Source organism: Balaenoptera borealis, assembly GCF_965194805.1.
Source record: "Balaenoptera borealis genome assembly, chromosome: 4".
Classification (NCBI taxonomy): domain Eukaryota; kingdom Metazoa; phylum Chordata; class Mammalia; order Artiodactyla; family Balaenopteridae; genus Balaenoptera; species Balaenoptera borealis.
The window spans coordinates 36782521-36798221 of NC_138861.1; the positions used below are offsets into that span (position 1 = coordinate 36782521).

At 40.6% G+C, this 15701-nt stretch overlaps 1 protein-coding gene across 3 annotated transcripts in view; it reads right to left on the reverse strand.

Moving 5' to 3' along the window:
- The window catches only part of SLC10A7 (solute carrier family 10 member 7), a 268939-nt gene that overhangs the window by 46044 nt on the left and 207194 nt on the right, over positions 1–15701 (reverse strand). For all 3 annotated transcript variants that reach the window (XR_014243611.1, XM_082389035.1, XM_082389030.1), the window contains 2 exons: positions 4476–4641; positions 3280–3331 (listed from right to left, as the gene is read on the reverse strand). Coding sequence is in view for 2 of the 3 variants with exons in the window: in XM_082389035.1 (XP_082245161.1) it covers positions 3280–3331; positions 4476–4641 (218 nt within the window). In the remaining variant the exon portion in view is untranslated. The remainder of the gene's footprint in view (positions 1–3279; positions 3332–4475; positions 4642–15701) is intronic.

The window sequence follows — 15701 nt, forward strand, 5'->3', positions numbered from 1 at the left end:
TAACAAATATTTTACAGTAGCTAACATTTCTTGAGCACTTACTATATACTAGGTATTATGCTGAGGGCTTTATGTGCGTATTATTTAATTCTCCAAATGACTCTATGAGATAGGTACTACTACTATCTCCATTTTATCAATGAGGAAACTGACAAAAGTTACAAAGTTATTAAACAGGATTGAAACTTGAGTCTGTCTGACTCCAGAGTTGGAATTTTTAACCCTGACGCTCTTCTGTGGGCAGATAAATGAGAACACAGAATAACGACTCTCAAATGTATTTTAAATACTCAAAGTAGAAGAGGCTCCCCTACCAGACACAATGACATGTTACACAATGGTAACATGTCAGGTCTGTAAACCTAAGAGATATTAACCAGGTAAACAAGTGTTGCAGGGAAGTTGAATTTTCTAGGCTGGGTCTCTCCTGGTTTATGCTAAACTTCCATCATCAGAGGTCAGTGGCATGCTGTACAAAAAAAGACAGACTGATTTCTATGTTGAGATTTTTGTCTCTGGAAATCTGGATTGGTTTTAGCTTTATTGAATTGGCAAGTAAAAGAAAAGAAAAAACCCACCACAGGCCAATTTCACTAATTTTAAGAAGGAAGGAACAAAAAGTAGGAAAAGAAAAGAACTCAAAGAATAAACCAATGGGTCCTAGTTCTAACTCTTGGTATCTTTGACTAATTTGTGTGTGTGTGTGAACTTGGAGAATCCAGTTATATGCTCTCTACAAATTCCCCAACCAAAACAAGTATTGTGAACATTAAAATTAATTGAAGTAGTTTAGTGCAGTGGAAAAAGCACGGGTGAATTCTTTTGGAAATGTCAAATGGAGATGAATTTCAATTCTAAGTGCAGTATTTGCCATCTGATTTTGGGTAAGTTACTAAACTACTAAAATCTGATTTTAGGCAAGTCCCTAAACTATTCTAAGAGTGGGTCATCATCTGCAAAATAGCAACAAAAATGCATAGTAACCTAGTCTTTGGCTGTCAGACTTACACAAAATAATATATGCACAATTCCTAGCACAGTGCCTGGCACAGAGTAGGGTTCAATAAATGTTGGTATTTTTCATTCCTCCAATAAAATCCTCAGGTGCTATGGGGTCTTCCAGCATGAAAATAGAATGTGCAAATCATAAATTTTGTCTAATTGAAACATCTCCGAATTTTAATGGCATATTTTGGGGCTACACAACCACTACCCAGGAGCATGATTACAGCTACTCCATATTCTGTTGTTTACCAAAGAAAATGCATGTCTGGCCGTGGGCCCAGCAAGTTCAAAACACAACAGAACTTTAGTGAAGGCAGAATAAGGCAGAATAGAAGGGCCTCAAAACCACAAGGCTTTATGAAAGTCCAGCCTACTCCATGCTGAAAATTCTCACTTCGAATTCAACGAGTTGTGATATGCCCCTCCCCCAGCCCTCCTTCAGCAATCCAAGTAGTGGCTGTTCTGTGCTTTTCAAGGAATTTTTCAGTCACTGACAGTCCGATTTGATAGGATGACTGGGTCTGAGGATTACTTCTGCCACAAGGACCAGCAAACAAACAGCCAGCGGAAGGCAAACATCTTTTCGAAGGTGACGTAACAAGCCATTTACAAAAAGAACTTTAAAATAGCTCCTACTCTCAGACTTACCCAATTAAGTCACATTTTCTCTGTGACTTAATGGCTCCAGGCTCTACTCTTACTTCATAAATCACAACCACAAGCTTGGGAAAATGCTTCAAATTACACCAATCAATAAATTTTTATTGACTGTTTACAACTGGCCTCGTGCTATAGCAAGTGCTCTAAGAGCCAAGTGCCTAATGTGAGGCCTGAACCATCCATGCTCTGACGCTATTTCAGGCCCCATAAACAACGCAGGCCCCTTCCCTTGTGGCAGCTCATTGCCAGCACCTGGCATTCAAGGCCCTGGCAATCTGGCCCAAGCTTATTTTTCCAGTTACTATTATTATTTTTAATTTTCCTCTACTCCTATTGTTCCACCAGGTCTTTGTGTGTGTGTGTGTGTGTGTGTGTGTATGTGTTTGCATGTCTACATTTGCTTTACTATTTCTTCTCCCAAGAACTCCCTCTTTGCATCTGTGTTTGCTGAATAATTAGCTATTCTTTATGATTCACGTCAAATCCCATCTCTTCCATGGAGTCTTGTTCTACCACTCTCTTTGGAAGTGCCTTCTTCTTTGAATTGACTCCAGGTTGTGTTACTGTCACACTAAGAGAACACTCAGTTACCAATGCATATATCTAGTCTATAAACTCATACAGGATCAAAATCATTATTTGTGGTATTCACTATGGTAACTTTCTCCTACCAAAGGCTTAAGTCATATCTGTTGAATGTATAATACTGGTGGAAGAAGTGAGGCTTTAAGAACAGGAAAGATGAACTAGGACATGGAGACCAATTTTGACATGGGGTCAGCCTAAGCAAGGGACAGAAATGAGAATGCTTGAGGTTCTTCCAGGGAACAGCAAAGATTTTACCTCAACCTAAAACTTAGATAGTGTGAATGCTAGTAGTGGTTCACTTAGCCCCCCCCACAATGAACCTCATTCTGCAGGCACTGGATGACCATTGAAGGTCTCTGAACAGGAGACCTATTATCCGGACCCTGAGTTATTGGAAGTAGTATGAAATACACAAGCAGAGTTCAGTCTGGAAATGAAGAATAACGGTAAGACATCCATGGCAATAGTCTAGGGAGAAAGAGGCAACGAGAGCCTGAATTAGGGAAGAGGCTTTGAAAGCGCAAGAAATATAATTACTGAGGTAGGATCAAGACATTTAAAAAATAATAATGTGAAGGATCCCAGTCTGAGTTACTCTGTGGATGGTAGTTCCATTAAAAAATATGAGAGAAAGAGGAAGTACTGGGGAAAAAGATTAATTCCATTTTGGATATTTTGAGTCTGAGGTCTTGTTAAGACAGTCAGGTGAAGATATCCAAATGGTAAGTGACGAGCAGTGCCAGAGCTCCAGAAAACAGTGCAGTGGAAGGTCTAGGCTTCATCAGCAGGAAGCTGAGAGCTCGAGCCAGTAGAACGGAGGAGGCGACCTAAGCACAAAACGTGAATAATGAAACGAGGGCCAAGAACAGATCCTTCGGCAACTTCTACAACTTGAGGGCGGCAGGAGCAAGATGGAACAGTCAGGAGACAGGAGACCAGGTAGAAGAATGTAGGGGCCTAGAAGCCAAGTCAAGAGCATGATTCGTCAATTAGGAAATTAACAACAAGGGATACCAAATCACTTACCTCGTTGAAAAGACGAATGTTAAAAGCATAAAACTCAGCTGAATGGAACAGACTGAAGAAAAAAAAAAAAAAGATTAAATCTAAATTAGCACTGTAAAATCAGTATCTGTAGCATACTTACTGGTATGCTTCGTTTTATCTGAAACTTACGGGAATTCAAATAGAAAAATAAACAAACGAATAAGTGAAACACACACACATTGCTAAACTGACAGAATCATTTAAACTAGTGGGACTCAACTTGTTCTTTTTATTCTAGTTTTTCCGCGCCTCGCAGCATGCGGGATCTTAGTTCTCCAACCAGGGATCGAACCCGGGCCCCCTGCAGTGAAAGCGCACCTGGGCCCCCGGCAGTGGAAGCGCAGACTCTTAACCATTGGACCACCAGGGAAGTCCCTCAACTTGTTCTTAGTGAAGATATGCTCAGATATAACCTATGATATTTGCTACTCAGGGTAACTCTAAAACCCTCTTTTATTTAAAGTTTGGTTATTTGTTCAATTTAGGAAGAGCTGGTTTGTACTATGAATAACAGCAAATAGCATAAATGTGGTAGCATATAACATATATTTTGGAATGACTCATGTTGATTTTAATAACAAAACATTCTTTGATATTATAATTACCAAAGTAGTCTTTGGTATTACTGGGTAAATAGAACAAGAGGTTACTTTTGGACCCTAGCAGTTACTTGCATTTTATAGCCTGCTGCTTCTTAAAATGAAATGATATTACTTTGGGTATATTTTAATAGAAAACATTATGTAAATAGTCACATTTTAACCAATGCAGCCAATTACTATACTTAGAAAACAACAGTACCATATATTATAAATCCTACTTTTAATTCACAATAAAGGGTAAGATTAGCCTCAAGTTACAATAAAATAAATTGGCAAAAAAGTGCTCAATCTAGCATTTGAATTTGACAGCTATTATGGCTTCTTTCATCTGGCATCAACTATTGTAAATCAGACATAAAAAACAAAGGAGATTAGGTCATAAGTGCATAACTGATGTCTTTTTCAAGAACAGATACATACGATAAAGTCACTGAGTCCGTACATGCAACACAAAACCAAGTATCCTTTTCTAATCAAATGAACATTGGCAATGAATTTAGGGACCACAGATGGCTTGGCTTTGCTGTTGAGGAGGCTGAGGAGACAGCAAGGATATCCCACCTTCCAACTTACTTATGAACAGTATGAGAATCAGACTGAATTTATCCAGGTCGATATTTGGGTTCGAGAACGTGTCGCAGAAGGTTGTGTAGATGATCATGAGGAGTACACTGCTGCTGACAGCACCAAAAGGAGGCTTCTTTCTTTCAAGCCAGTCCTTGATGTATCTTCGGACAATCTGAAACACAGAGAGCAACAGGTTGCCTCTTTTCAGAGATGGAGGGAGTTGAATTGGGCATTGCAAAGTGATTCTGACAGCAGAAAGACATAAAGGAAAGAGAATAATTTGGATGATGGCCACAGTGGATTTCAAAGCTTCCCTGCCACACCACTCTTCTCCTGGGGCATTTAACATTTGCAGTGCAACTTCCACTGGTGTCCATAACGAGAGTATATTTTCCACTGCATTCAAACCCATCCTTAATCATGCCAAATGCTCTTTGCTAGCTGTCACTGAGACATGCCCATTAAGCCTCCCCAAAGTTTATCTCCTCTGCTGATCCTAATGGATGTGTGTAATTATCACAGCCCCCTTTGCCTCGATGGACAATTCCAAGTGCAACTTTGGGAATCTTAACAATCTGACATCTTCAAGAATTTCAAGACAGTAGATAATCGAAAATGATCCATGGAACATATTAATATTTAAAATGCTAGCAATGCACCAGAAGTTTTTAATTAAATTATAACTCATGCTTGAAAAGCAAAAGTGCATGTGTTGTGGGAGTTTAAATAATTCAGACTCTGAATATCTAGAGTTTTTGTGAATCCAAAGACAAATGCCATTTGCATGCTTTTAGAATTCCAGAATTAACACTTAAAAATGAATAAACCTGTCCTAACTTTCCTACAAAAGGATGAGTGAAATATGAAGTTATATGGCAATCCTCTCATATTTTAAAATCAAGTCAGATGTTTCAAATCAGGACAGCCTGAACATTGGCGATAACTTGAAGTTTGGATATAAAAGGGAACCACTCTATTTAAAACCTTTGGCTTTTGAAAGAAGCTGAACAAACCCGATAATGAAGACTAGAGTTGAGAGACATTAAGTTTTGAGTCACTCATTATCCTGCATAATTGAACATGAGATTTCACAACAGGCTGAATTACCATGATCCATTAGCAATAATGAGGTCAGGGAACTTCTCCTGACAAGGCTGATGGGGTTCTGTCATCTTCCACTCTGTCACTAAAAAGGCTTAATTCGCAATGAGGCATGCCTTCACAGATACTCAAGAACAAATAAACGACTCTCCAGAGAACCTGTGAACAAACGGCTATTGGATCGATTTCCTCCGATCTCAAGGACTCAGTAAGTAAAATAAGTGTTGAAAAAGGGTGACCTGGCAGAAAGCTGACCAGTTGGTATGAAGTACAGGTGCAGCACCTTGAAGGTTGGGTGGGGTGGGAGGAGAACGAGGGTTTTACATATAGAGATAAATAGTGGTTAAATATTTTTAAAAAGTAGATCTTGTAATTAAAGTTACAGCTGCATTTATAAAAAATCATGTTTCGTTTTTGCACGTAATCCGAAACCATAGTAATTTATCTAGTGTTCATTTCTTTCTTTAAAGTTTAAATGTAGTGAGGTAGAGAGAAATAAGAGTAGGTCTGTCACATAGTATTAGGGACTGATGTATTAGCACACAAATTTTGGTGCCTGAGGGACCCAGATAGTCCCATGTTCAGATATGTCACCATGGGGGTAGTTGCTTAATAGAAGGCTACAGAGACTTCACTTAAAAGGTCATTTCATAATCTGTTGTTTCTGGTAGCATAAAGCTGGTAATTGGTCCAATTCAGTGCAACCCAACTTCTTTAGGAAATAAAATAAATGGAAATTACACAGAGTTATTGAAATTGATACTGTCCTCCAATTTTGTTTTAATATATAATGGTTAAAAACACAGAAGTCCTCTCTTTGCAATAGGTTATAGAATGTATGATCCCAATTCCAAAAGTATTGGGTTGGCCAAAAAGTGCCTTCGGTTTTTAAGTAAAAATAAAAGACACATTTTTCATTTTCAAAGAACTTTATCGAACAACATATTCACCTTTTTGTTCCACTACCTTCTGCCATTTTTCAGGCAACTTCATAATTCCATCTTCCCAAAACTTTTTATCTTTTTGAGCAAAGAACTGTTCCAGGTGCCTTTCACAGTCTTCCAGGGAATTGAAATTTTTTCCATTAAGAGAATTTTGTAAAGACCGAAATAAATGGAAATCTGAAGGTGCAATGTCTGGTGAATGCAGAGGATGAATCAGAACTTCCCAGCCAAACTGTAACAGTTTTTGCCTGGTCATCAAAGAAACATGCAGTCTTGCATTATCCTGATAGAAGATTATGCATTTTCTGTTGACTAATTCTGGGCGCTTTTCATCGAGTGCTGCTTTCAGTTGGTCTAATAGGGAGCAGTACTTGTTGGAATTAATCGCTCGGTTTTCCAGAAGGAGCTCATAATAGAGGACTCCCTTCCAATCCCACCATATACACAACATCACCTTCTTTGGATGAATACTGGCCTTTGGTGTGCTTGGTGGTGGTTCATTTTGCTTGCCCCATGATCTCTTCCGTTCCACATTATTGTACAGTACCCACTTTTCATTGCCCCTCACGATTTGTTTCAAAAACGGAATGTTTTTGCATTTATAAAAAATCATGAGACTTTGGTATGAAGTACAGGTGCAACACCTTGAAGGTTGGGAGGGGTGGGAGGAGAACGAGGGTTTAAATGTTAAATTAAATGTTTAAATGTTAACATTTAAATGTTTAAATGTTAAATCATGTTTTTTAGTCATGTTTCAAAAACGGAATGTTTTCGTCACGTTTCAGTAGAGAATCGCATGTGGAAATATGGTCAAGAAGGTTTTTTTCACTTAACTTATGTAGAACCCAAACATCAAAGTGATTCACATAACCAAGCTGGTGCAAATGATTTTCAGCGCTTGATTTGGATATTTTGAGTATGTCGGCTCTCTCCCGCGTGTTATAACATTGATTGTTCTCAATTAATGTCTCGATTTGATCGCTATCAACTTCAACTGGTCTACCTGACCATGGGACATCATCCAGCGAGAAATCTCCAGCACAAAACTTCGTAAAGCACTTTTGACATGCTCGGTCAGTCACAGCACCTTCTCCATACACTGGACAAATCTTTCTTTGCGTTTCAGTTGCATTTTTATCTTTCTTGAAATAATAAAGCATAATATGCTGAAAATGTTGCTTTTTTTCTTCCATCTTCAATATTAAAATGGCTACACAAAAGTTCACCAATTTTGATAAGTTTTTTTTTGTTTTTTTGTTTTTTTTTAAACATCTTTATTGAAGTATAATTGCCTTACAATAGTGTGTTAGCTTCTGCTTTATAACAAAGTGAATCAGTTATACATATACAATATGTTCCCATTTCTCTTCCCTCTTGCATCTCCCTCCCTCCCACCCTCCCCATCCCACCCCTCTAGGTGGTCACAAAGCACCGAGCTGATCTCCCTGTGCTATGCGGCTGCTTCCCACTAGCTATCTATTTTACATTTGGTAGTGTATATATGTCCATGACACTCTCTTACCCTGTCACATCTCACCCCACCCCCTCCCCATATCCTCAAGTCCATTCTCTAGTAGGTCTGTGTCTTTATTCCCGTCTTGCCACTAGGTTCTTCATGGCCTTTTTTTTTTTTTTTTTTTTCCTTAGATTCCTTATATATGTGTTAGCATACTGTATTTGTTTTTCTCTTTCTGACTTACTTCACTCTGTATGACAGACTCTAACTCCATCCACCTCATTACAAATACCTCCATTTCATTTCTTTTTATGGCTGAGTAATATTCCATTGTATATATGTGCCACATCTTCTTTATCCATTCATCTGTCGATGGACATTTAGGTTGCTTCCATGTCCTGGCTATTGTAAATAGAGCTGCAATGAACATTGTGGTACATGACACTTTTTGACCTATGGTTTTCTCAGGGTATATGCCCAGTAGTGGGATTGCTGGGTCGTATGGTAGTTCTATTTGTAGTTTTTTAAGGAACCTCCATACTGTTCTCCATAGTGGCTGTATCAATTTACATTCCCACCAACAGTGCAAGAGTGTTCCCTTTCCTCCACACCCTCTCCAGCATTTATTGTTTCTAGATTTTTTGATGATGGCCATTCTGACCGGTGTGAGATGATATCTCATTGTAGTTTTGATTTGCATTTCTCTAATGATTAATGATGTTGAGCATTCTTTCATGTGTCTGTAGGCCATCTGTATATCTTCTTTGGAGAAATGTCTATTTAGGTCTTCTGCCCATTTTTGGATTGGGTTGTTCGTTTTTTTGTTATTGAGCTGCATGAGCTGCTTGTAAATCTTGGAGATTAATCCTTTGTCAGTTGCTTCATTTGCAAATATTTTCTCCCATTCTAAGGATTGTCTTTTGGTCTTGTTTATGGTTTCCTTTGCTGTGCAAAAGCTTTTAAGTTTCATTAGGTCCCATTTGTTTATTTGTGTTCTTATTTCCATTTCTCTGGGAGCTGGGTCAAAAAGAATCTTGCTGTGATGTATGTCATAAGAGTGTTCTGCCTATGTTTTCCTCTAAGAGTTTGATAGTGTCTGGCCTTACACTTAGGTCTTTAATCCATTTGGAGTTTATTTTTGTGCATGGTGTCAGGGAGTGTTCTAATTTCATACTTTTACATGTACCTGTCCAGTTTTCCCAGCACCACTTATTGAAGAGGCTGTCTTTTCTCCACTGTATATGCTTGCCTCCTTTATCAAAGATAAGGTGACCATATGTGTGTGGGTTTATCTCTGGGCTTTCTATCCTGTTCCATTGATCTATATTTCTGTTTTTGTGCCAGTACCAAACTGTCTTGATTACTGTAGCTTTGTAGTATAGTCTGAAGTCAGGGAGCCTGATTCCCCCAGCTCCATTTTTCGTTCTCAAGATTGCTTTGGCTATTCGGGGTCTTTTGTGTTTCCATACAAATTGTGAAATTTTTTGTTCTAGTTCTGTGAAAAATGCCAGTGGTAGTTTGATAGGGATTGCATTGAATCTGTAGATTGCTTTGGGTAGTAGAGTCATTTTCACAATGTTGATTCTTCCAATCCAGGAACATGGTATATCTCTCCATCTATTTGTATCATCTTTAATTTCTTTCATCAGTGTCTTATAATTTTCTGCATACAGGTCTTTTGTCTCCTTAGGTAGGTTTATTCCTAGATATCTTATTCTTTTTGTTGCAATGGTAAACGGGAGTGTTTTCTTAATTTCACTTTCAGATTTTTCGTCATTAGTGTATAGAAATGCAAGCGATTTCTGTGCATTAATTTTGTATCCTGCTACTTTACCAAATTCATTGATTAGCTCTAGGAGTTTTCTGGTAGCCTCTTTAGGATTCTCTATGTACAGTATCATGTCATCTGCAAATAGTGACAGCTTTACTTCTTCTTTTCCGATTTGGATTCCTTTTATTTCTTTGTCTTCTCTGATTGCTGTGGCTAACACTTCCAAAACTATGTTGAATAATAGTGGTGAGAGTGGGCAACCTTGTCTTGTTCCTGATCTTAGTGGAAATGGTTTCAGTTTTTCACCATTGAGGACAATGTTGGCTGTGGGTTTGTCATATATGGCCTTTATTATGTTGAGGAAAGTTCCCTCTATGCCTACTTTCTGCAGGGCTTTTATCATAAATGGGTGTTGAATTTTGTCGAAAGCTTTCTCTGCATCTATTGAGATGATCATATGGTTTTTCTCCTTCAATTTGTTAATATGGTGTATCACATTGATTGATTTGCATATATTGAAGAATCCTTGCATTCCTGGGATAAACCCCACTTGATCATGGTGTATGATCCTTTTAATGTGCTGTTGGATTCTGTTTGCGAGTATTTTGTTGAGGATTTTTGCATCTATGTTCATCAGTGATATTGGCCTGTAGTTTTCTTTCTTTGTGACATCTTTGTCTGGTTTTGGTATCAGGGTGATGGTGGCCTCGTAGAATGAGTTTGGGAGTGTTCCTCCCTCTGCAATATTTTGGAAGAGTTTGAGAGGGATAGGTGTTAGCTCTTCTCTAAATGTTTGATAGAATTCACCTGTGAAGCCATCTGGTCCTGGGCTTTTGTTTGTTGGAAGGTTTTTAATCACAGTTTCAATTTCAGTGCTTGTGATTGGTCTGTTCATATTTTCTATTTCTTCCTGGTTCAGTCTCGGCAGTTTGTGCATTTCTAAGAATCTGTCCATTTCTTCCAGGTTGTCCATTTTATTGGCATAGAGTTGCTTGTAGTAATCTCTCATGATCTTTTGTATTTCTGCAGTGTCAGTGGTTATTTCTCCTTTTTCATTTCTAATTCTATTGATCTGAGTCTTCTCCCTTTTTCTCTTGATGAGTCTGGCTAATGGTTTATCAATTTTGTTTATCTTCTCAAAGAACCAGCTTTTAGTTTCATTGATTTTTGCTATTGTTTCCTTCATTTCTTTTTCATTTATTTCTGACCTGATCTTTATAATTTCTTTCCTTCTGCTGGCTTTGGGGTTTTTTGTTCTTCTTTCTCTAATTGCTTTAGGTGCAAGGTTAGGTTGTTTATTCGAGATGTTTCCTGTTTCTTGAGGTAGGCTTGTATTGCTATAAACTTCCCTCTTAGCACTGCTTTTGCTGCGTCCCATAGGTTTTGGGTCGTCGTATCTCCATTGTCATTTATTTCTAGGTATTTTTTGATTTCCCCTTTGATTTCTTCAGTAATCACTTCATTATTAAGTAATGTATTGTGTAGCCTCCATGTGTTTGTATTTTTTACAGATCTTTTCCTGTAATTGATATCTAGTCTCATAGCGTTGTGGTCGGAAAAGATACTTGATACGATTTCAATTTTCTTAAATTTACCAAGGTTTGATTTGTGACCCAAGATATGATCTATCCTGGAGAATGTTCCATGAGCACTTGAGAAAAATGTGTATTCTGTTGTTTTTGGGTGGAATGTCCTATAAATATCAATTAAGTCCATCTTGTTTAATGTATCATTTAAAGCTTGTGTTTCCTTATTTATTTTCATTTTGGATGATCTGTCCATTGGTGAAAGTGGGGTGTTAAAGTCCCCTACTATGATTGTGTTGCTGTCGATTTCCCCTTTTATGGCTGTTAGTACTTGCCTTATGTATTGAGGTGCTCCTATGTTGGGTGCATAAATATTTACAATTGTTATACCTTCCTCTTGGATCGATCCCTTGATCATTATATAGTGTCCTTCTTTGTCTCTTGTAATAGTCTTTATTTTAAAGTCTATTTTGTCTGATATGAGAATTGCTACTCCAGCTTTCTTTTGATTTCCATTTGCATGGAATATCTTTTTCCAACCCCTCACTTTCAGTCTGTATGTGTCTCTAGGTCTGAAGTGGGTCTCTTGTAGACAGCATATATATGGGTCTTGTTTTTGTATCCATTCAGCCAGCCTGTGTCTTTTGGTGGGAGCATTTAATCCATTTACATTCAAGGTAATTATCGATATGTATGTTCCTATTCCCATTTTCTTAAATGTTTTGGGTTTGTTATTGTAGGTGTTTTCCTTCTCTTGTGTTTCTTGCCTAGAGAAGTTCCTTTAGCATTTGTTGTAAAGCTGGTTTGGTAGTGCTGAACTCTCTCAGCTTTTGCTTGTCTGTAAAGGTTTTAATTTCTCCATCACATTTGAATGAGATCCTTGCTGGGTAGAGTAATCTTGGTTGTAGGTTCTTCTCCTTCATCACTTTAAGTATATCCTGCCACTCCCTTCTGGCTTGCAGAGTTCCTGCTGAAAGATCAGATGTTAACCTTATGGGGATTCCCTTGTGTGTTATTTGTTTTTTTTCCCTTGCTGCCTTTAATATGTTTTCCTTATATTTAATTTTTGACAGTTTGATTAATATGTGTCTTGGCGTGTTTCTCCTTGGGTTTATCCTGTATGGAACTCTCTGTGCTTCCAGGACTTGATTAACTATTTCCTTTTCCATATTAGGGAAGTTTTCAACTATAATCTCTTCAAATATTTTCTCAGTCCCTTTCTTTTTCTCTTCTTCTTCTGGGACCCCTATAATTCGAATGTTGGTGCGTTTAATGCTGTCCCAGAGGTCTCTGAGACTGTCCTCAGTTCTTTTCATTCTTTTTTCTTTATCCTGCTCTGCAGTAGTTATTTCCACCATTTTATCTTCCAGGTCACTTATCCTTTCTTCTGCCTCAGTTATTCTGCTATTGATCCCATCTAGAGTATTTTTAATTTCATTTATTGTGTTTTTCATCGTTGCTTGGTTCCTCTTTAGTTCTTCTACGTCCTTGTTAAATATTTCTTGCATTTTGTCTATTCTATTTCCAAGATTTTGGATCATCCTTACTATCATTATTCTGAATTCTTTTTCAGGTAGACTACCTATTTCCTCTTCATTTGTTAAGTCTAGTGTGTTTTGACCCTGCTCCTTCATCTGCTGTGTGTTTTTCTGTCGTCTCATTTTGCTTACCTTACTGTGTTTGGGGTCTCCTTATCACAGGTTGCAGGTTTGTAGTTCCCGTTGTTTTTGGTATCTGTCCCCAGTGGCTAAGGTTGGTTCAGTGGGTTGTGTAGGCTTCCTGGTGGAGGGAACTAGTGCCTGAGCTCTGGTGGATGAGGCTGGATCTTGTCTTTCTGGTGGGCACGTCCACGTCTGGTGGTGTATTTTGGGGTGTCTGTGGCCTTATTATGATTTTAGGCAGCCTCTCTGCTAATGGATGAGGCTGTGTTCCTGTCTTGCTAGTTGTTTGGCATAGGGTGTTCAGCACTGTAGCTTGCTGGTCATTGAGTGATGCTGGGTCTTGATGTTGAGATGGAGATCTCTGAGAGATTTTTGCCGTTTGGTATTACGTGGAGCTGGGAGGTCTCTTGTGGACCAGTGTCCTGAAGTTGGCTCTCCCACCTCCGAGGTACGGCCCTGATGCCTGGCTGAAGCACCAAGAGCCTTTCGTCCACACGGCTCAGAGTAAAAGGGAGAAAAAATAGAAAGAAAGAAAGAAAGGAAGGAAGGAAGGAAGGAAGGAAGGAAGGAAGGAAGGAAGGAGGAAGGAAGGAAGGAAGGAAAGAAAGAAAGAAAGAAAGGAAAGAAAGAAAGAAGCTATAATATAGTGAAGTAAAATAAAGCTATTGTAAAGCAAAGCTATACAGACAAAATCTCCCCCAGAAGCATATACATATACACTCACAAAAAAAAAAGGAAAAGGGGAAAAATTAATATATCCTGCTCCCAAAGTCCACCTCCTGAATTTGGGATGATTCGTTGTCTATTCAGGTATTCAACAGATGCAGGCACATCAAGTTGTTTGTGGAGTTTTAATCCGCTTCTTCTGAGGCTGCTGGGACAGATTTCCCCTCCTCTTCTCTGTTCGCACAGCTCCTGGGGATCAGCTTTGGATTTGGACCCGCCTCTGCGTGTAGGTCGCCTGAGGGCGTCTGTTCCCCGCCCAGACAGGACGGGGTTAAAGGAGCAGCTGCTTCGGGGACTCTGGCTCACCCAGGCCGCAGGGAGGGAGGGGTACAGAGGAGGCGGGGCGAGCCTGCGGCGTCAGAGGCCGGCGTGACGTTGCAGCAGCCTGAGGCGCGCAGTGCGTTCTCCCGGGGGATGTTGTCCCTGGATCACGGGACCCTGGCAGTGGCGGGCTGCACGGGCTCCCGGGAGGGGCGGTGTGGAGAGTGACCTGTGCTCGCACACAGGCTTCTTGGAGGCGGCAGCAGCAGCCCCAGCGTCTCACACCCGTCTCTGGGGTCCGCGCTGATAGCCGCGGCTCGTGCCAGTTTCTGGAGTTCGTTTAGGCGGCGCTCTGAATCCCCTCTCCTTGCGCGCCGCGAAACAAAGAGGCAAGAAAAAGTCTCTTGCCTCTTCGGCAGCTGCAGACTTTTTCCCGGTCTCCCTCCCAGCCAGCTGTGGTGCGCTAACCCCTTCAGGCTGTGTTCACGCTGCCAACCCCAGTCCTCTCCCTGAGATCCGACCGAAGCCCGAGCCTCCGCTCCCAGCCCCGCCCGCCCCGGCGGGGGAGCAGACAAGCCTCTCGGGCTGGTGAGCGCTGCTCGGCGCCGAGCCTCTGTGCGGGAGTCTCTCCGTTTTTCCCTCTGCGCCCCTGTTGCTATGGGATCCGCGCTGTTAGCTGCGGCTCGCGCCCGTCTCTGAAGTTCGTTTAGGCGGCGCTCTGAATCCCCTCTCCTCGCGCACCAGGAAACAGGGAAGAAAAAGTCTCTTGCCTCTTCGGCAGCTGCAAACTTTTTCCCAGACTCCCTCCCGGCTAGCTGTGGTGCACTAACCCCTTCAGGCTGTGTTCACGCCGCCAACCCCAGTCCTCTTCCTGCGACCGAAGCCCGAGCCTCAGCTCCCAGCCCCGCCCGCCCCGGCGGCTGAGCAGACAAGCCTCTCCGGCTGGTGAGTGCTGGTCAGCGCCGAGCCTCCGTGCGGGAAGTGCGGGAATCTCTCTGCTGTGCCCTCCTCACCCCTGTGGCTGCGCTCTCCTCCGTGGCTCCGAAGCTTCCCCCCTCTGCCACCCGCAGTCTCTGCCCGCGAAGGGGCTCCTAGTGCGTGGAAATCTTTCCTCCTTCACAGCTCCCTCCCACTGGTGCAGGTGCTGTCCCTATTCTTTTGTCTCTGTTATTTCTTTTTTCTTTTGCCCTACCCAAGTACGGGGGGAGTTTCTTGCCTTTTGGGAGGTCTGACGTTTTCTGCCAGCGTTCAGTGGGTGTTCTGTAGGAGCAGTTCCACGTGTAGATGTATTTCTACTGTATCTGTGGGAAGGAAGGTGATCTCCGCGTCTTACTCTTCCGCCATCTTCTCTCCTCCCATCAAGTCTTTTTTTTAAGTGCACACTGATATGACAGCTGTCACATACAATCTAACAAAATTGTTTCAAATGAAGTTAAAGACAACTAAGTGCTACTAGAGCCATCTTACAGAAAAAACTGAATGAATCTTTTGGCCAACCCGATAAAAGCGTCTTCTTCCACTACCATCGACCCCTCTGACAAAATAAACAAATAAATTTGAATGAGGTGTAACTCGAAAGTCAAAGCCATTTTAAAAACCAAGACAAATCTGTACTCATCAGTCAACTTTATAAGCTGTGATTTGACTTAGTCAACCTTATTACCTCTTTCTTCATTACAAAGTACTCAAAGTCTCATAGTATATTAGGATTCTTTCAATAGGCAAGAAACACGGGCTCCAAATCCTGCATCCTGCATCCTCCTAGCCAAAATGCCTTTCTTCTAAA